The sequence below is a fragment of the Solanum pennellii genome, chromosome 6 (assembly GCF_001406875.1).
Source record: "Solanum pennellii chromosome 6, SPENNV200".
NCBI classification, from domain to species: Eukaryota; Viridiplantae; Streptophyta; class Magnoliopsida; order Solanales; family Solanaceae; genus Solanum; species Solanum pennellii.
In genome coordinates this window covers 59,196,048-59,218,092 of record NC_028642.1, presented here as the reverse complement: position 1 = coordinate 59,218,092, position 22,045 = coordinate 59,196,048, and the positions used below count along the sequence as shown (strand labels likewise).

Sequence of the window (22,045 nt, the reverse complement as noted above, 5' to 3'; positions counted from 1 at the left end):
TAAAACAATGTTTGATTATATATTGAAATGGACTTTTCGTTTTGACTCGGAGACTGGTTTTTCAAATGCATGTTTATTTATAATTTCAATTCTCGAAAATCATTTTCTAACTTAAAAAAATACTTTTACTTTTTCTTTTTCAAGTATTAGTCAAATATATATTCAAACGTCTACTTAAAGTAAAATTATAAATACTAAAACATTTATTTTGTTATTCATCCTATCCAATAAAGGAAAAATAATATTCTCCTAACTAATTATTCATAGGAATAAATCGAGGAAGAAGAGTTCCAGATTCTCTTTCTTTGTATTTTAGGATTTTTCCATAAAAGGGAATTTGTTTAAAGTGGGGGTATAGTAGAGTCAAATTTATAAATTAAAGTATAATATATAAATTATTTTTAAATTTTATGTTATCAATATTATTTGACACAAAAAATAATACAATTTTCTATGAATTTCATTTTGACTTGACTATAACAAATAAAAAAATTCAATTTAGAAAAAAAAAGTAATTTATATATAACCATCCCATATTTGCAAAAAAAAACAAATTTCTCTGGTTATTTGCTCTAAAAATTCTTCCCAAATAGTCACAAATATGATGTTTTCAATCAATGGTTATTAATCGAAAGTAAGTTTATATAATTAGCATTATTTTTACATATTATTACTAATATTCTGACTGATTTTTATTTTTATGAAAATTAATTTGACTAATATTGGATTAAATTAACTCGAGCTTCGAAAAAAGAGAAGGTCACATAAAATTTAGTATTATATATAATAAAGTTTTGATCGGGATGTATAAAGTCGTAAAGCAAAAATTGGATAAGTTATGAATAACGGCATTTGAACATTGCGCCACCGTGTTCCGCCGTAGAGTTCACCGGCGTCCGACAGAAAACAGAGTAATCTCGGAGGAGAAGAAACAAACCCAAAAACATATATACATGTATACAAGAATTGCACGTAATTGAAGGTAGAAACGGATGTGAAGAAAAGCAGAAGAAAGTTTTTTTGGATTTTGAGGAAGAAAACAAGAACAGAGAGGGGGTGGGGGTGGTAGGGTTATGGGGGGAGGTGGGGGCAATTGAGAATTGTCTCCTTCTCCGGAATTTTTTGTTGCCTTTTTCTTCTTGACATTAAAGACGATAATCAGATTACCGATATCCAAAAAAAAAATATATACATGACATAAATACTATATATAGCAATATTTTCCCTTCATTTTTCCCCATTTACCCATTTGCTTACTTTGTCTAGAACATTCCATGTTGTCAATGGCCTCTAAAACCCTACAATTTTCTTGGGTATAATCAGGATTTTTTTTTAATTTTTTTTTTTTGGTTGATAAGGAAGGGGGGTTATGGGTTCTTGTGGAATCGGTAATCGGGTAGAAATGGAGCCTCGATGGGTGGAAATGTTGGGTCCTGATCCATCGGCAGTTACAGAGGATTGTTGGGCTGTTGCTGAAGAAGCTGTACAAGAGGTTGTGAATTGTGTTCATCCGACTCTTGATACTGAAGAGAAGAGGAAAGATGTTGTTGATTATGTGCAGAGACTCATCAGATGTTCTCTTGGATGCGAGGTCATTTTTTCCTGACTTTAATTTGATTTGGTTAATTGGGATTTTAGCTGTTGATTCCTGAATTTGCATGTTTGTTTGTTGTTTCAATTCAATCAAAATGTTATTTTAGCTTTCAATTGATAACTCATCAGGTGTTCTCTTGGTATGTTTTTTTGTTTGGATGGTGTTGGGGATTGGGGGATTGGTCAACTTGTTGGGGGTTAAAAGAACTGTGTTTTACCTGTTCTTGTATGGTTTTTTCAAATCTGCTGAACAGATAAGGGTAAACTTAATCGTTTGCGACTATCTCAACGGATACTTTACTAATCTAGATGGTAAGGAAGAAAAGGGGGGGGGGGTTTCGGAAGAGAACAAAATCGCTATTTAGTGCGACCGTTACACTACATTATTAGCGGCGCTTCTTTTTTACAACTACAACATACCTATTGTAATCCCACAAGTGAGGTCTGTTGAGTGTTGTTTCAGGTAGACACTTGACTCAAATGACGTGTAATTAAAGCAGGATTGGAAGAGATTTTTCTTTTTTGTAGTTGGAAGAGAACAAAAACCGCTATTTACTGCGACCGTTTTACCACATTATTAGCGGTGTTTCTTTTTTTACAACAGCATACCTATTGTAATCCCACAAGTGAGGTCTGTTGAGTGTTGTTTTGGGTAGACCCGTGACTCAAATGACGTGTAATTAAAGCAGGATTGGGAGTGGTTTTTCTTTTTTGTAGTTGGAAGAGAACAAAATTGCTATTTACTGCGACTGTTTTACTACATTATTAGCGGCGTTTCCTTTTTACAACAACTACAACATACCTATTGCAAGCCCACAAGTGAGGTCTGTCGAGTGTTGTTTCGGGTCGACCATCGACTCAAATGACGTGTAATTAAAGCAGGATTGGAAGATATTTTCTTTTTTTGTAATAACAAAATGCGGTTTGCCTACTTACAAATACCTCGACTAATCCGCCTAGTCCTTGCTGCTTCACACCAGCACATGTATCGAGTCATCAATGTTTAGGAAGATGGGAAGAATTCAATTAATATAAGTTTCACTTTGATGAGATTAGGACCTTGGTTCTGAAGGTTGTCTCTTTAGCTCTTCAACTGCATGACTAGGCCACCCCGTCGGTGGCCAATTTTAAAAAATTTAAAGTTTTACTGCAGAGTATAGTGTTAAGCTCGCTTCTGGCAGATTTACTTCTTACTCATTCATCTATTTTTCAGTAAACCAGGATATATCATTGTAATGTTTGCCGCATACTTCAGGAGTGATATTTCACTAATTTATTTCTGCTAGTAAAAGTGTAAGCTGATTCCTTATTGATGAGACTGGCAATACCTTCCATAGCTGTTTCTCTTTCATCGCGTGTCAAGTAGTTTCTTGTCTCTTTAAGTGTTCTTTATACACCTTTGAGTCAATTCAAGATCAGGAAACTAATTTAGTTGTTAATTAAACATATCAGATTAAGATCGAAGTGTGTGATTCATCTTTTAATTCTACTACAGTTTTAACGTAATGCATAACTTAGTAAAAAATGAACCCCTTTGTTCCAGCCGACTAACTTGAGCAACTCTATACATTTTAAATGTTCAAATCTTCTCTAGCTTTACTTGTCCATAGAATAGTTGAATGTTTTTTTCTCTCTCTCAATCTGGGGCGGATCTGACATACATTGCATAGTAGAATTCCAAACCAAGTAGCTTTGGATTGGACCTTGTATATGTGCTAAAATCCCACTTAATAAGGACATATTATTGATGTCTTATCCAGTAAATCAAATGTTATGTGTTAGAATTTCGAACTCGAACCCATAGTGTTTAAATCGTGGATCACCCCTGCTTCAAATTGCATTCTGCTTCCTTAGTTTGCATCAGCTTCAATATTGCATAGTCTGGTGTGCTTTAATTTGAAACCTAAGTTTATCATCACATATTGTGCTTGAAGTATGTCACTTCTGTTTCATGTTTTCCAACTGTTATAAGGTATATCTTGCTATCTATTATCTTAATTGAGTTTTGCTGATTATACTTGTTTGTCATACAGGTTTTCTCATATGGATCAGTGCCACTGAAGACCTACCTTCCTGATGGTGACATTGATTTGACTGTTTTTGGCAGTCCTGTTGTTGAAGAAACATTAGCCCGTGATGTTCTCGCTGTTCTGCAGGAAGAAGAGCTAAAGGGAAATACTGAGTATGATGTCAAGGATCCCCAATTTATTGATGCTGAGGTTCTTTCCTAACTCTAATGACAGAAGTATACTCAAATCTTCAAAGTCTGTAAAACGAACTGAGTTGGATGAAGTATTACACAGTTCTTTCAGCTACAAATAGTTTTTATCTCGATATCCTGCCACCTATGAAAGATGGATACTTGAGTCTAAGCATAGTGGAGCTATTAGCATGCCTATTTCTTTTTTTGGTGTGTGCGCGTGGGTTGGGGTTGGGGGTTGGGGGGTGGGGGGCTTGCACTTTTAGTAGCTTGATGAACGTTATTGTAATTGAGTGTTGTTTGATAGAGGTGTACTATCTATTTAGTTCGGCTATCCATAGTCATTCAGTAAATTTATGCTTAATTGATTATTTATTATCTGTTGAAGTTTGAGAAGTTTTGAATTTCTAATGGCAGGTTAAGCTCGTGAAATGTATTGTACGAAATACTGTGATAGATATTTCCTTTAATCAGTTAGGAGGACTTAGCACACTCTGTTTCCTTGAGCAGGTAAGTTACCAGCTAACTGTCAACATTCAAATTATATTGTTCCTATAGGTGCTCGGATGTGGGTCAATGACTGTGTTAATGTGATAGAGCCTCTGTGCTTTAATTTTGTTTCAAAGACTCTTACATAAAGATGTTTTGCATTTCTTGGTTAAGCGGAATTAACTGGAACTGAAAAAGGGTTTAATGGAATTTCTAAAACAGAGAATACACCTCTTTTAGTTATAGCCTTATGCTGTTGGATAGAGTGGGATCTTTTGGTTGATTTGTTCTTGTTATTTCTTACCAGCCCAATTCCTTCTCTAATTACCAGGTGGTTGTAAACTTCTACCTGTTTAATAATATATATAGCTGAGTGTTAACATCATCACATATCTCTCCATTCTGCAGTATTTGGACCAACTTTTTTTTTATGCGATTTGTGCTTAAAATGAGCTACATTTTTCTTTTTAAACAAATGTCTGATGGAGTTTAGTTGTTTATTATCTATTTCAGATTATTGTCCTTTTGAATATCTCCCCCCTCTGATCAATTGATTTTATTCTTTTTCTTCATGTTGAATGAGGAAATGAACACCTAATTTTATTCTTGTCTTCTCTGTTTCATGAGCGCAGGTAGATCGCCTTGTTGGTAAAAATCATCTATTCAAACGTAGCATTATTTTGATAAAGGCTTGGTGCTATTATGAAAGTCGTGTTCTTGGTGCACATCATGGTCTAATTTCTACATATGCTCTGGAAACACTGGTCTTATTTATATTCCAACTGTTCCATTCATCGCTAAATGGTCCTCTAGCGGTAATTACTTGTTTGTGCTTTTTTATTTTGTGCATTGAGCTAGGTATGCAAGTATAAGTGTATTTAATATTCCTGTTTTTGCTTGCTTTTAGGTTCTCTATAGATTTTTGGATTACTACAGCAAATTTGATTGGGACAACTATTGTATCAGTTTGAATGGTCCAGTATGCAAATCATCCCTTCCTGAGTTATTTGGTAAACAATGCTCTTCCTTTCATAATTCATTGATGTAGTTTGTGATCTCCTTCAGATTTATACAACCTTCTAGGATTTTTTCTTACACTTGTCCATAAGCTTACAAAGAGATTGATGTTTCTCTTTTTGCTTTTGGGTGTTATGTGGGTTAGTTGAGTGAAAATTCTATTTTTCTTAATTCAGTTTTTTTCTCACTGTCACCGTTTATCTATCTGCAGTTGAGATGCCAGATTATATAAGCAATGAGTTGTTGCTAAGTGAGGAATTTTTAAGGAACAGTGCGGAAATGTTCTCAGTTCCATCCAGGGGTCTTGAGTCGGACACACGACCATTTCAACAGAAGTATCTAAACATAATTGACCCCTTGAAGGAAAATAATAACCTTGGACGTAGTGTCAGCAAAGGTACAACTTGAATAACTTATATTTTGTGGTTTACAAGTTTGTTATCCTTTGTTTCTTTGTTTTTCTTTTTATCCTTTTCTGGTACTCTGGGTAGTCAGAAACTATGAAGAATGGCTGATCCTTATGAACTGATTCTGCTGTTTTGGCGACAATTGAGATCATTACCAAGTTTGTTTTGTCTGCTTATCCAAGTCTTCCTTTTCATCTTTGCATTCTCTTTTTTTTTTTGTAGCTACCAGAAGTACTTAAGCCTTGCCTTGTTACCACCACTAGTTAGATAATGAGCAATATGTTTAACGATTGCCTGCCCAGGAGTAAATAAGTTATTTGAGAGTTAGTATGCCTGTAGAAGAGAAGTTTTGGAAACTTAGAATGTGTTTGCATGTTATTTCCAGGAAATAGCATGATTCTGGTGTTTTGAGTATTTAGGTGGTCCATGTTGCTCTGTCTCACGCATAAATTATGTTATGATTCCCTTCAGGTAATCTCTATCGAATACAAAGAGCTTTTAAGTATGGGGCCCGCAAGCTTGGCGATATTCTTTTGTCACCGTATGACAAAGTTGCTGATGAGATCAAGAAGTTCTTTGCAAACACTATTGAGAGGCATAGACTCAATCTTGTGGCTGAATTGCAATATTCCAACCTAATTTTTGGAGATGAAGACACATGTTCTTCATTATCCCCTGCTGAATTTTATGCCAATGCTAGAATGCTTCTGAAATCATCAGACGGTGATTTTGAGAATGATAGCCTGAAAAAGGCATATACATCAATATCAAATGAGTTGTTGAGTAGTTTGATGAATGGAGCTTCTTCAGAAATGGTGTCAGAAACTGGCTCCTTTTCAGATGATGCACTAGTGTCAGGATTCTGTCAATACAGATATGCAAATGATCCTTTAGCTTCTGTACCTCTAAATCTAGGTGTTTCAAATGGCTCATATGACTGTAGTTCTAATGGAAATTCCATGAGTTCTCTTTCTTGGAAGCATTACTATGCTCCTCCGTTCTATTTCAATAAATCATCTGTTGAAAATGGGAACTCTGGACCTGAGTTGTGCCAAAGTGACCTATCTGGTTCTTGTTTGGGGGTGGAAACCCCAGAGTGCCCTCAGGAGAGCAGCAGCATCTACAAAGCAGGTACTGATTGTAGTGAGGACTTCTGGTCTGGTGGTTCAGAAATCTCAAGTCCAAGGACCAGTGTTTTAGAAAGTGTAACTCTCGATATAGGGGAAAGGGACTTGGCAAGCACAGCTGGAGATATTGAAGCTATAAATCCCTTAGTGGACTTAAGTGGGGACTATGACAGCCATATACGGAGTTTGCTTTATGGCCAGTGTTGCTATGGGTGTTATTTGTCAGCACCAGTACTTAATAGTCCTTCATCACCTTCTCCATCTCAAAACAAAAACTTTTGGGATACTGTCCGACAATCAATACCACTTAGAAAGAACTCATTTTGGCAAACAAATGGGAATGGTATGCTTGTCGTGGAACCAGCTGTTCGTCCTTCTGGCAATGCTCTATCATCTGATGCTACTTTACGTTCTGGCAAGAAAGAAATGGCTCAAGGAACTGGCATCTACTTTCCGAAAACGGTAGTTTTCTCTTACAATCTAGCCAGTTTATTTCCCCATATTTTGGCATCTCAGTTTGTTTAGATAAGTATCTCTCTTTTTGTAAAGCTTGAGGCGGTTTTTGTATCACCTTCTTTGTCCTTTCAGGAATATCAGCAGGAGAGACGTAAAGGACGGACTAAGAGTAAGGCATTAGGAAGTCATGGTCAGTTTCATTTGCATAGTGGCACCCATAGTTACGAGGTTGCATTTTCTGATGCAAATCATTCAGAGGAGATTTCAGCTGTCAAATCTTCTGTTGGAGGTCGTGAGAAGTTAGCCTCTTCTAGCCAATCTGGTGGCCTCCTCGAAGAATCTCATGCCAATGCTTTCTCGAATTCATCATGTAGAATTGAATTTGGATCTCTGGGTAATCTCTCTGAGGATGTGCTTTCACACACTTCTCGTGATGTGATTCTGATTCCAAGTGCCCCACAAAAAGTGCAACTTCCAGAACCTGCTTGTAGTAAGCAAGGAAGGTAGGAAAAGTTTCCAACTTTTTCTATTTTTAGACTGTAGAGTAGTATGATCTTTGTTACTACTGAAGTTCTAATTTGGTTTTCAGGGATGCAGAGCATTCGTTGAGGCTGAAGAACGAAGATGAGTTCCCTCCTCTACCATTGTGGAAGGTTTAGGATTTCCTCCTTGTTTGAAGACTGAAAGGGAATTTTACAGTGAAAACTAACAAAAACAGATACTTTAGGCAGATATCAGATATTAAAAAAAAAAAAAAAAAAAAAAAGAAAAGAAAACTTGAAGACGGTATTATCCTAGTATGTCTTTTTTTTTTTTTTGGATGCACATCTAGGTGGGAACCATTTTGGTAGCAGGAGAGTACAACAATTACAGCTTAGTTCCGATCTAGGTGAAGCCCAGCTATATGAAAGTAGTGTAACATAGTATATGCATACTGTACAGTTTCTTTGGCGGAACTTCGTTGCGCCATTGGCTGTAATGCTGTAGTTCCTGTGTTACCACCATTGCAAACTTTTTAGTGCATGTTAGCTTCTAATCGTTTTGGTGCTGCTCATCTGTTTTAATCTCTGTTTGGCAGTAGTAGTATGTGGCCCCTTATGGAGATTTGGCTCTCCCTTTGGTCATCTGCATTTACATGACTTTTGGGATTCATCATTGATTGGACAACAGTTTTGATGAATGATGTGCCACCCAACTCAAGGGTACGACCTTGTGGTCAATGAAATGGATGAAAACCTCTGAGTTATCAGGGTTTGAATTCCAGAGACAAGATATTGGGTGATCTCTTTTCACTTGTTATAGGCCTTAGGGGGGTGGGTGGGGGGTTAGAGTTACTAGATACCTATGTTGATGAAAGGTAACATCTAGGATAGTCGAGGTGTGCAAAAATGGGTGTGCCACCGTTATAAAGAACAGAATATCATAGGGAAATCTATTTTGCCCATTTTGTCTAAAGATAAAATCAGGCTAGTTCTATTATAGATTATCCATCTTGATGTCCAATTTCACGAAAATGAGAAATCAAAATGAATAGTTGGGTGCCCGTTCTCCGGTTCTTTCTTGACCTACGTATTCACGCCCTTTAGAGTTAAAGAAATAGTGTGATTATAAGGGTTGTCATTTTTGAGTTTCCACTCTTATAACTCATACAAATATGCAAATGCAATCGTAACATCCATTAATAATTATTATTCTAACAAGAACCAACCATTCTAGAATGATTATAGCTTAAACCTAATTAGCTCAAATTGGACTTGGGAACCCAAAATCAACAAAAGTATACATTCCTATGTTACAAATTAATCTAGTGTCGTTCTTAAAAATAGTTGTTTTTCTTAATTAAGACATAAATAAAGATGAGATGATCGAAATTTTTGATAAATGTTTTTTAAAGAGGCGAGTAAAAAAGAACACGAGAACAAAAATGAACCGTAGATAATAGTCGTGATTGATTTTGATTCGAGGAATCTTACACGGCGGAGCGAACTCTTCTACCTTGTTGCATTTTCTCTATCCATGGTGCTGGAGAAGAACATTGTTGAAACAAAAATTTTATGTGAGAGTTAAAGCCCTAAAAAGAGAATAGAGATCAAAGCGTTTTTCCTCGGCGATAGAAATTAAGAGATCAGAGCGTTTTTTCTCGAAAAAAGAAATTCATCCACCAGTGGGAATGAAATACTATTACTATTTTGTCTCAAGGTGGGAGTCAATGATCACGTGCATATTGTTTTTTTTAATTATTATTTAATAGTAAAATAATTTGTGTTTCAATTATTACATAAGATGAGAACGAAAAGTGAAATTGTGAATACAATAATACAAATACAATCGTGTGATTTGATTTTGAGAAGAATTTTGGGTGCACACAAAGAGTATGCTATTTTCATAAAAGAAAATATTCTGTGGATAAGAATAAAAAACAATTATTAGTGGGGGGTGAAATAGATAAGAAATGAAGTGTTTTTTTTAGTCAACTCATTCTTTGATGGAAAATGAATTTAGATGAGACTTCTAACCTCGTAATCGTCTCGAGAGTTCTGGTAGGATGAATATGAATATTAATTTTAATTAAAATATAATATTTAAGTTTCAAGAATAAAAAAGCATTCATACTATTCAACAATTCTTACACGATATGAGTTTAAATTAATTAATTTCAAATCAAATATTAAATATTAAATTAATTTTCTTTTTGGAAAAATAAAAACTCTCATCATTTGAGTATCTAGTATCTCGCATCAACGTAAGTATGAACTTGTCTTTGTTAAACTTAGTTGAGAAGAAATTGTTGAGTATTTTTTTTTTAGTTATAATTTTTTTTCTTAATTTTCATTTTACCACTAAAATATTTTTACTTTATTTTCATTGGAAATAAACAGGATATTTCCTAACTTGTTATATTCATTGTATACTAACATGGTGGGTCTAAGTTAGCTACTTGTAGTCATTATCAATGTACAAATTAAACCAAATCATAAATTTAATTCAATATAAAATCGTGATGATGTATCCAAATAACTAATTTCAATTCATGCATCAAATTTTAATTTATTATAAAATTAAATAGAATTTACCTACTTAAAAGTTATAATGTCATCAGCTAAACTAACTAGAGGATCTAGAAAATATATTCTTTTGTTTCAAATATATAAGCATATCAAGTTTATAAAAGTGCTAGTTGATTTTATGTTTTTATTTGAATTGAAAATTTATCGATAATTATATAGTTGATAAATTATTAAAATAAAAGTAAAAGTTTATATTTTTAAAGCCAAGTCAGACACCAACTTTTTTTTAAAAAAAAAATAAAAATATCTCCTTTACTATTGAAGAGTTGATGAGAGTACGTGCACGGTGCACCAACTGGAGTTATTTTATTAATTAATTTGGTCAAATAATATTGTTTAATAATTGCATTGCAAATTATATGATTTATTTATTTTTATATGATAATATAAGAGCAGGTGTTATCTTTAACATATTTTATTTTTCCTTGCAATAGTCAAACTTGCCCCTTCAGTTTTCTTATAAATATAATAATTACTGAATAAGTTTTGATGAAATCATCATTTTAATGAGTTTTAAAGTAGCCACATTCAATATTTATACTTTAACTAATAATAGCATGATATGTGTCTTTTTTCATATTCTTTTATAGAAAGATTATTTAATTACATGGTTTAAGAATATAAATTTTAAATTTTTTTGTCATTTAAATTATTTATAGAAAATTCCTTTTTCTCTTCTTTGTTTTATCTCCCAAATGCATCACTTTATTTCTATCAGATACATTATAATTTTTTTTATAAATTTGTGTATAATGTATCTGATACAAATGTTATTGTTGATATATAACCTAAATTATTAGTATGAATCTGATTTATAGATATGTATCTGATACACATATGTCGAGCAAAGAAACAATATATCCACGAGTTATGAAAAAAATAAAAAATTATTATAATTTAAAAACTTTTGATATAGGATGCAATTAGCATCCAATGTAATTTTTTCACCCTGATAAATTACATTGACATTTTTGAATTGTTGATAAATACATCAATAATAGTTTTCAAATATTTCTATTGATCTTTTCTCGTAGCAACGAATTTTTATCCAAAAAGATACTGTACTAAAAAAGATAAAAGTCTTTTTCATCGACTATATTCCTTACGTGTCATATTATTTGTCCATGTTATTAGGAATATATCAAAAATATTTATCAATTTATAAAATTTATCATTTTTTCCTTAAAATTATTTTCTTTTGGAAGTATATATAGTATGGTTAAGTACCAAACAAGTTCCTCATTGTTAATCTTGATATTAATGAATACCATACATAAATAGAGTGTATTAAAAAGGGTTGAATGAAAAGTTAATAAAAAATATTTTATATTTATGATTTTTTAAGAGACATGCAAAGATTAAAAGTTACGATCCTTTCCACATAATTGTTCGTTTTATTCGTGGCCTTTTGCAATTCCATAACGACGTATATCTAATTTGACAATTAATTACTTTTATTATTAAATAAAAATAAAATGTCTTCCTCAATCTCACCTACTTATGGATTGAATTTGCATTTAATCGATAGTATCATAAATAATAAATTGTAATAATGTTTTGTCTATTCATCTTATAATATGTATGTGTATTACATATTTACATTAGTGGGACTCAAGTTGTCAAATGCAAATTCCATCGGTGAAATTGCCTCCACTCGTGAATGGATGCTGTATTCAAATAGTGAGAACCATAAACGAATAAAACTTGAAGTTTAGATCGCTCAATTAATTTTATTTATCATAAAATAAATCAGAATGACATTTAAATTTTCAATTATATATTTATAGTTACACTATAATGGAAAGTTTACTAGAGTGTGTATTAAGATGAATTAAAGAAAACTGAAGAATTCGCTAGTTTTTTTATATATAGTGACATCAGATCAAAGTGTTCTGATGCTATTGAACCGACATCTACTTGTTCCAATCTAATGGGAAATTTGACAATTTGATTTCTTTGCTCGATTATATTTATTTTTTTTAACATATATTACATTTATCGTCTTGTAATATCGAGCGATATCTACTCAATTGAATCTTTATAAGAAATTTTGATAATTTCAACTTTTTTATCTCATCAAATGTATCATTTTGAACATGAATTATATAAATAGATAAAATTTATGTAAAGATTTGATATACATTTTCAAAAACTATATCTATAACCTTAATACGCATAAATTTAAAATTTTTACCCCGTTCTGGCCCCTATTTCCTTAGCACTAAGCTTTTAGTCATTTTATCACTTGATAAAAAATCTAACCTAAAGATTTTATCTTTTCCAATATCCCTTTTTGCCACCCATTTTTCTCTCTCACTACTCACCTAGCAACAGATAATAATTCCACCAAAGCAATAGCTACAGATTCTTCAGGTCCAGTTCTTTAATTTGTTTTCCTAATTTACTCTTTTCACCTTCAACAAAAATCCAAATCTTGGCCAAAAAATAATATAAAAAATTCTCATTTTAATTATTTTTTTTGTGTCCATATTTTTTCAAGAAAATCCAGTTTGGCCCTATTAGTCCAAATTGTGTATTAGCCATTTTCACTTGTGCTATTCTTGCTGTCAAATCAAAACACACTAACCTATCACATTTGTCTCATTTCTCAATCAAATGGTTGTCAACAAGTTCTCAAGACCCTCTTGGCTTCTCTGTTGTGTTGTCTTCTCTGAATCACCTCTTTTACTGAGTCTTGAAATACAAATTTTAGCTACCCACGTAACTCTGAACATCCACAATTAAATAATTTATCTCTTTTTTTTTTAAGATTCAACTTCTGCCCAATTTCTCAAGAATCATTTTTGATATGTATTCTGGAGGATTTTCAGAAAATTGCAAAGAATCAGAGGAGGAGGATCTTGGGTATGTTGAAACTGACCCTACTGGTCGTTATGGACGTGTAAGTATTTGTTTTTTCTTATAAAGTTTCAATCTTTTTGCCTTTTTGTTGCATTTTATTATATGGGGTTGATTAATTATGCATTTTACAGTTCTTGATTTGTTGATTTGCATAAATGGAACAGATAAAGTTTCTGTTTTTGTTGATTCTTGCATGTTGTTATAATGTTTTTTCTTATAAAGTTTCAATCTTTTTGCCTTTTTGTTGCATTTTACCATATGGGGGTTGATCAATTTTGCATTTACAGTTCTTGGTTTGTTTATTTTCATAAATGGAACAGACAAAGTTACTATTTTTGTTGATTCTTGCATGTTTTTGTTAGTAGCTCTTGTTTTTTCTTGTAAAGTTTCAATCTTTTGACTTTTTATTGCATTTTATTATATAGGGTTGATCAATTATGCATTGACAGTTCTTGATTTGTTGATTTTCATAAATGGAACAGATAAAGTTACTGTTTTTGTTGATTCTTGAATGTTGTTGTAAGTAGTTCTTGTTTTTTCTAATAAAATTTCATCATTTTGCCTTTTTGTTGCATTTTATTATATGGGGTTGATCAATTTTGCATTTACAGTTTTTGATTTGTTGATTTACATAAATGGAACAGATAAAGTTACTGTTTTTGTTGATTCTTGCAAGTTGTTAGTAGTTCTTGTTTCTTCATATGAAGTTTCAATCTTTTTGTTGCATTTTATTATATGGGGTTGATCAATTTTGCATTTACAATTCTTGATTTGTTGATTTTCATAAGTGGAACAGATTAAGTTACTGTTTTTTGTTGATTCTTAATCATGTTTGGTAATTTTGGTGTTTATGCATGTGCGGACAGTGCGAGGAAGTTCTGGGAAAAGGGGCAATGAAAACAGTTTATAGGGCAATTGATGAGTTCTTAGGTATGGAAGTGGCATGGAGCCAAGTTAGACTTAATGATTTGCTTCAGTCACCAGAGGATATAGAGAGGCTTTACTCTGAAGTTCATTTGCTTAGCACTCTGAATCATCCTTCTATCATGAAATTCTATACTTCATGGATCGATATCGAAAAGAGGACCTTTAATTTCATTACTGAGTTGTTCACTTCCGGTACTCTCCGAGGGTAATGCTCTATTCCTAGTCTATCGTTATTGTTCTCTTCGAATTGCAGTGATCTTAAGTTATGCTGTGAAGTATATGGAAAGTTATGTGCAGTGACGAATCTGTAATTTAGAGTCCAGTGGGTACTAATTGTTAAATCAACTCTGTGGAGATTGTGAGTCTCGTGTGTCTACCATTTCACCAGCAAGGCATCTTGAAAGTGAATCGTATTCCATGAATATGATATCTATCTAGTGTGGTGTATGGAATATATGACAAAAGGTGGCGGTATCTATTGATTGGTCATGTCACATAGGCTTGAGTTGGATATCCAATTACTTTGATGTATCAGAAAATTCGCCCACTAGTTAATGTTGCAACTTATTGCATGCGAGGCTCCTGGACTTAAAGGTCCCAATTTTGATGACTAATCGTATTAGTTTATGAGACTAATTGAAATTCTTCTCCTTAGGTTGTATCTTACATGTTATATCCTATTGATCTGGAACCTTACTGCTGTAATGTCTCATAAAAAATATAAGAATTTAAATTTGAGTTTTGATGCCTATTATTACAATTAATTGGAGATTTGGAGTATCAGCCCTCAGTTAAAGCAAGTGTCTGTGATGAATTTGCTGATAGTGATACATTTGATTGAATGCAGATACAGAAATAAATATCATCGAGTAAATATTCGAGCAGTAAAGATTTGGGCACGCCAAATTCTGGAAGGTCTGATTTATTTACATGAACATGATCCGCCAGTGATTCATCGAGACTTGAAGTGTGATAACATATTTGCTAATGGTCATCTTGGACAAGTAAAGATTGGGGACCTGGGATTGGCAGCAATTCTTCGTGGATCACAGAGAGCACACAGTGTTATAGGTAACTCCATCTCCCACTTGCCTTTTTCCTGGCTGGAACTTTTTTCATCGCAATCTGTTATAAATCTGCGGAGTACCAAGTAGCGGTGACATTTTCTGGGATCATACATTTGAATTTGGTGAACCTAACTTGTTGGAGAATCAAGCAAGGTCTATGGTGTTCTAAATGTCCTAATAAATTTTCTAGACTGGCCTTGATATTGAGATTTTACTGCATATAAACTTCAATCAAATCTAAGGTGCACTAGTGTTTTGTCAAACAATCCGCAATTACTACTAATTGTTTGTTATCTCTATTTATTGCAATAGGAACACCTGAGTTCATGGCACCAGAATTGTACGACGAGAACTATGATGAGCTTGTTGATGTATATTCGTTTGGCATGTGCATGTTGGAGATGCTTACTGGTGAATATCCATATAGTGAATGTGTTAACCCTGCACAAATATACAAGAAAGTGATCTCTGTAAGATGCTTTAGTTTTTAGCATCTACTTTTTCGACAGCTTTTATCAGTCAATCAGTAGTTTACTTGCATGCCGTTTATTCCTAACTCAGGGTAAGAGGCCAAGGGCATTTTATAAAGTTCAAGACTTGGATGCTCAACGGTTTATTAGGAAATGCTTGGAACCAGCATCAAATAGATCATCAGCGAAAGAACTAATGCTTGATCCGTTCCTCGTGATTAACGATGCCGATAGTGAGTCAGTTACAATGATGCGACTTCAGAAGCCTATCTATAATGATAAAATTGCTATCGAGGACCTTCACTTGAATGAGGATGTTCCAAGGACTAATATGACCATCACGGGGAAGTTGAACCCTGAAGATGATACCATTTTTCTTAAAGTGCAGATTGCGGATAAAGAAGGTATCTATTGTGACCTCTTTTTTGTTATTGAAGAATCAGAACTTTCTAGGAAAAGACTTTAGATTCCATAAGCAAACGAGAAGGATTATGAAAAGGAAAAAAAGGATGTTATTAGTCCCGTTTCTAGATAAGCACATGAAGCTGAAGCATTCACTAAAATTTTAACAATGTTCAATGCAGGTGGTGTTAGGCATGTGTATTTCCCATTCGACACTGTGACTGACACCCCCACGGAGGTGGCAAACGAAATGGTGAAGGAATTAGAAATTACAGATTGGAAGCCATGTGAAATCGCTAATATGATTGATGGAGAAATATCTGGCCTAGTACCTCAGTGGAAGAAATGGAATCAGTTTGAATCCTCCGATTACCATGTTCTGAGCTATAAGGATGATGATAACGATCGCCATAACCCTTTCCAAGGTTTCTCGTCTTCTTCATCTTCCCAAGTGTCATTGTCAGGTTTGCTCTCCTCTCAAGTGATTGACACAAACACCAATGACCGGCGTTGGCTTCATGGTATTATAATTTATCTGATCTAGTGTTATATTACCAATTCCACACACATTCTATCTTTGCTCCATCATCGAAAGATTGTGTATTGGTTCGTTATGTTTGAGAATGAACCACATATGTGTTAGTTGAGTTATATTAAAGGAGTAGCATACTTATTTCGACCAGAAAAATGTTATCAAGACGTGAATGTTTATGTTAGTCACTGCATTTTGCTCTTGCAGGTGATATGTTTGATGACACGAGCTCTCAATGCTCGTCACACTCTGCAAACTATTCCAACTTCAATTACTTCTCTGACGATGAGAATGATCCTGCAACGACAACCTCTACAAGACAAAGTCAACCAGCTACTGCAATTAGTCACCACACTTCGCGATTCTGCCCTGAGGAAAACTCAAACACCGGACAGTCTTTGGCAAGAACATGCTACAAGCAATGCAAAGCTATGCTAGAATCAAAAGGAACTTCTTCCAACTCTAAAGGGAAAGGTAAAGATGATGCGCGTAGACTAACAAGGAACAAGTCCTTAGTTGATATGCGAAGTCAGTTGTTGCACAAGTCATTGGTGGAAGAAGTGCACAAGAGACGATTGTTCAAGACTGTTGGTGCTGTTGAAAACATCGGGTTTCAACAGCCTTACGAGGATTTGAAGAGGAGTCCTAGATCGATGAATTGTACTAATTCGATGAGATTGTCGAGTGATGGTAAGGGACAAGGTCACAAACCAAGAAGACATTGATTTTTCTTGTCCAAGATATGTAATTTAAATAGTAAGGACGAGTATATATATATATATAGTAGTTTCAAGCAGATGAGAGTTTGAATTAAGCAGCTGATGTAATTGTAAATGACAATAAAAATGTTTGTTCAAATTTTGTTCATTTGTTCCTTCAAGCAATAGAAGAATAACACCCTCTTGCAATTTGTGCAAATATTACTCTTGGGACTGACAAAACATTAGAGTGTTGGTTGTTCGAAAACTTATAAACCTTTTAGATCATGGTCTAAAGATCTTTTTAGAGTGAAATTAAAATCTTACGCAAAAAATATTAGGTTTTTGATAGGGAATTAAGCCCAACAATCTTTAAAACGGATGATCTTGAACTTCTGACTCATGTCCCCAACGCCTTACTACCTACTCACGCTGAACTCAACTAACGAATCAAAATGGGTTGAGTTTTTTTATTGGGTCAAGATAGACTAAACAATAGGTCATGATCCAAACTATCCAAAGAATTGAACAGATTAAAATGGACTTAAAATGGACTGAGTTAATAAATGGTCTAGTGGGTTTGCGAGTCATGTTTATATTGGTTACTTTTGTCTCCCTTATCTAGTTGTGACCATAAAATAGTTAAATTTGTGCAATAATAATATATGTGGAGGGCATTTTTGTTAATGTATATGGCATGCTATGTGAGTTATAATGTTCAATAATTGATTAAAAGGGCAAAGTAATGGTATATTTGCCCCATGCTTGTTACACTTTTGTTAACAGAATCTTCATGGTGGATCTTTAGTGAATGATGAGGCTTCACTTTTTCCCAAAGGTCATTTTGATTTCCAGGTATACAAAGGACATTATAGTTTTAACTGTAATGGGTGGATACATCTTCTTGGTTCTTTCTTTACTTCAATTAGAAGGTAAGTATAAATCGTAACGAGGTGGATAAATATAATTCTTTTATTAAAGATCCATGATAGAAATCGCTTTCCTCTTAAGTGAGTGGCTTGATTCTGAATTAATTTAATCAATAGATTTTGAATACTCGAGGCAAAAGCAACTCTCTCGAAAGTCTGGTTCCACACCTCATCATCTTAGTGGGACTAGATTGAAAAAAAAACAAGGATCAAAAATTAAAAAATTTGATCTTTATTTTCTTACTAATATTAATTAAGAGTGTTTAAAACTAAGTTGTTTAAAAATTAAGAATATTACTTTCCCTTGAGCAGCAAAAACAACTCAGGCATAAAAAAGGATAACTTTCACATATAGCAAACACAAAATTTAAATTTATATGCTATGACAAAATTTGCATTACGCTCCATAGCAAACATATATATATATATGTTTGCTTCACTATACATATACAACTGAAAGCTATGCCTATTTCGCTATACATATATACGAAGAAGCAATTGTATAATTCGTTGGTTCCTCTTCATATTTGTATAGTTTCGCTGGCAGGCCATTTGTATAAATTGTTGTTAGCCTCTCATTTGTATAAATCATTGTTAGCCTCTCAATTCAATTGTATGTTTTTGTATATCTGTATAAAATTTGTATTTGTATACAATTCAATCAAATTGTATAAAACGAGAAAGAGAGAAATTATATACAATTTGAATTTGTATAAAACGAGAGAGAGAGAAATTATATACAATTTGAATTTGTATAAAACGAGAAAGAGAAAAAGGCAAAAGAGACTTGGGCAGGGAAATATTTGTATTTTATAATTATAAGTGTATAGGACAGAGATATATGTATTTGCATGTGTATATACAATTTTCTCTCGGTCTATACAAACAAAAACACAATTTATACAATTCTATTGTATAAAGCGAGAAAGGCGAACGAGAGAGGGAGAGTGGCGAGCGAGAATATGAGGGAGAGAGATGACTAGCAAACAGTTTGCTATGAAACACAAATAAATCAAACAGTACCTACTGTATTTATTTTACATTATTAATTTGTCATTTTATACAATTATACCAAAAAACAAAAGAGTACATTAATTTCGAAACTGTTGATGATTCAAACAACTAGCTCTAATATTTTTTTTTGTAATTTTCGTTTAATAAATTATACTCAGTAAGTCTCATAAGTAGCATTTCAAGCTCATTATATTGTCTTCTCCCAAACCTCCAACTAACACCAGAACTACATATACTTAAGGGGTCGGAAAATTACAGTGTGTAGCTAAATAAAAATATTTTTTTATATATACATCACATATTGACATTCCTTGAGTACATCTAGCAATGTTACGTTTTTTTGTTTTTTTTGAAATCTCTCAATCAAAATTCTGACTCCGCTACTAAGCTCACTCCTCGACCATACTATTTTTAAAGATTTTACAATATTATTTTTAAAGATTTTACAATATTTTTTTGCTTACTTACGCAATAATGAAAGAGTGAGTAATTAGAAAACACTTATTTCTGGATTGTGCTCTCGTGACTAGATAGAGTTTGGTACTAAAATTTCCCTAACAACCATGTTTTTACATCAACGACAAAAACATAAATTCAACGCACAAAATTCGGGTCGGGTGTTGGTGCAACTTATGTAACTAACCGTGCAGTCGCGAAATCAAAAATTTCATTAAAAATGTTTGAGATTAAATATATATATATGAAAATTATATTTTGACATGTATATATAATATAATTTTTCGATGAATGGTGTTCGACTAATTATCCGTAGCTACGACACTGAGTGCATGCATGAAGCCCGGAATGAATACACATCTCAAATTTGTTCCTTTCTTTTTAATGTATACACTAAGACTCGTACATATTAAACACTCGACTAGGAATTAGAATTTAAGTTTATTGTTTATTCATTTCATCATATAGTAAACCTAAGGTTTGAATTAATCTCACTACAACAAAAATAACTTTTAGCGGCAATAAATATTGATATTAATAAAGAATACTAAATTTTTACCTGCATTAGTTAAGTGTCATTAAAACCAATGTCGCTAATAATTTTAGGGTCATATACAAAGAATGCTAAAAATATATATATTTAGCGGCAATTAAATTAGTTACCGCTAATGATCATTTTTTATGTAGTGTCTCGTAGCCGTGAGAGTTGAGAGGGTGTAGTGGGATAGAGGTTTTAAATCTAAGTACGATATTTCATTATCATTATTTTTAGTTGGGCAACTTTCACATATAGCAAACAAAAAATTCATATTTGTATGCTATAGCAAACATAAAAACTGTATAATTCGCTATACATATACAAGTGTATAATTCGCTGGCCTAAATTGTATAATTCGCTGGCCTATTTCGCTGCAATTGTATAATTCGCTATCCTATTTTTACTGCAATTGTATAATGCACAATTGTATAATTCACTGCCTATTTCGCTGCAATATTAAGTGTATAGCAAGAAGATATATGTTTTTCTTTCGCTTTATACAAAAACAGAAACACAATATATACACTTCTGTTGTATAAAGCTAGAGAAAATTGTATTTCACTGAAATTGTATAATTCGCAATTGTATAATTCGTTGGCCTTTTTCTCTGCAATATTTGAAGTGAAATGTTTGTAAATTGTATAATTAAGTGTATAACACGAAGATATATATTTTTGCATGTGTATATACAATTTTCTCTCGCTTTATACAAACAGAAACAGAATTATACACTTCTGTGTATAAAGCGAGAGAGGCGAGCGAGAATGGAGAGTGGCGAGCGAGATTTTTGAGAGAGAGACGCTGGCAAATTTTAGCTAATGTTTGCTATGGAGCACAATTAAATCAAACCCTAGCTATTCCATTTAATTTAGGTTATTAGTTTGCTATTATATACAATTTTCACTTTTTAGTTTGAGATGTATATATCAACGATACAAGGAATATATACATCATCACGTCATCTTTACCTATTATAGGCGATCCTCAATAATTAATTAGACATATCCCCTAATTAAGTTTCTACAAGAATAGGCAATAGCAACTCACAAGATTCTAATTGTCCAACACAATTGAAACATAACGTACATCTTTAATTTGGCCTATATATTTACATCTTTGTGGTCCTTTTCATTAATCTCCATAATTACCATGTAGAATTAGACTTTACATTATTAACTCTCAAACTTTTTATTTTTTTTTAATAGGAAACATCTTTTTTATACGACAATCAATACTGTTCTCAAAAAAGGAAACTTGACGATCAATAAACAGCTAAAAAATTTGCATTATTAATTTGTGTAAAGGGCAGCCAATAAGGTACCTTAATTATCTAGGTGTTTGTTCACTCATTTTGACAATTATGTAATAGAGAAGGCCACCTTTTACTTTATGACAACAGTGCAAACTTTAAAAAATAATACTAACTTTATTTATAATTTGCAATATATTTTCTTCACATTCTGTATTTGCACTACCTTAATTCTAATGTGGACCTCTTCTGTCTACACTAGAAAGTAAATAATCAACTAAATAATTTTGGTCGACAAAATAATGTGAAATAAAGTGCATGTTTATCTCACATAAAAGTTTATAACTTAATCTTGTTATCAGAGTAGACTTTTGTTAAAAAAAATGAAGGTGAAATTGAAAATTAAGAAGATAATTTTTAAAAAAAAATTATTTTAATGAACTTGTAAGGCTCTAGAGAAAGAAAATAAGCTCGTAGACGTGAAAAATAAAAATAGAGGCAAAAAGGTGGATTTGACGATTCCCTTCTCCTTTCTAAAGCTCGC

The 22,045-nt window shown here is 32.9% G+C and overlaps 2 protein-coding genes across 3 annotated transcripts; both read left to right on the top strand.

Moving 5' to 3' along the window:
* The first annotated feature begins 789 nt into the window (after nt 1-789).
* LOC107020999 lies at nt 790-8,336 on the top strand. Its single transcript, XM_015221561.2, has 9 exons — nt 790-1,591; nt 3,627-3,812; nt 4,211-4,303; nt 4,915-5,097; nt 5,190-5,292; nt 5,511-5,696; nt 6,178-7,295; nt 7,422-7,792; nt 7,879-8,336. The coding sequence occupies exons 1-9, from the start codon at nt 1,370-1,372 to the stop codon at nt 7,946-7,948; spliced, it is 2,532 nt and encodes an 843-aa protein (XP_015077047.1). The 5' UTR covers nt 790-1,369; the 3' UTR covers nt 7,949-8,336.
* A 4,309-nt stretch (nt 8,337-12,645) lies between these two features.
* On the top strand, nt 12,646-17,497 carry LOC107020989 (probable serine/threonine-protein kinase WNK4). Of its 2 annotated transcripts, none has more exons than XM_015221552.2 (7): nt 12,646-13,259; nt 14,086-14,351; nt 14,994-15,217; nt 15,526-15,683; nt 15,775-16,087; nt 16,268-16,549; nt 16,825-17,497. In XM_015221552.2, exons 1-7 carry the CDS (start codon nt 13,167-13,169, stop codon nt 17,340-17,342), a joined length of 1,854 nt encoding a protein of 617 aa, XP_015077038.1. In that variant the 5' UTR covers nt 12,646-13,166; the 3' UTR covers nt 17,343-17,497. The 2 variants fall into 2 exon arrangements, with proteins under 2 accessions (XP_015077038.1, XP_015077037.1); XM_015221551.2 differs by having other exon boundaries at nt 12,651-13,259; nt 16,268-16,606.
* Nucleotides 17,498-22,045: the final 4,548 nt, after the last annotated feature.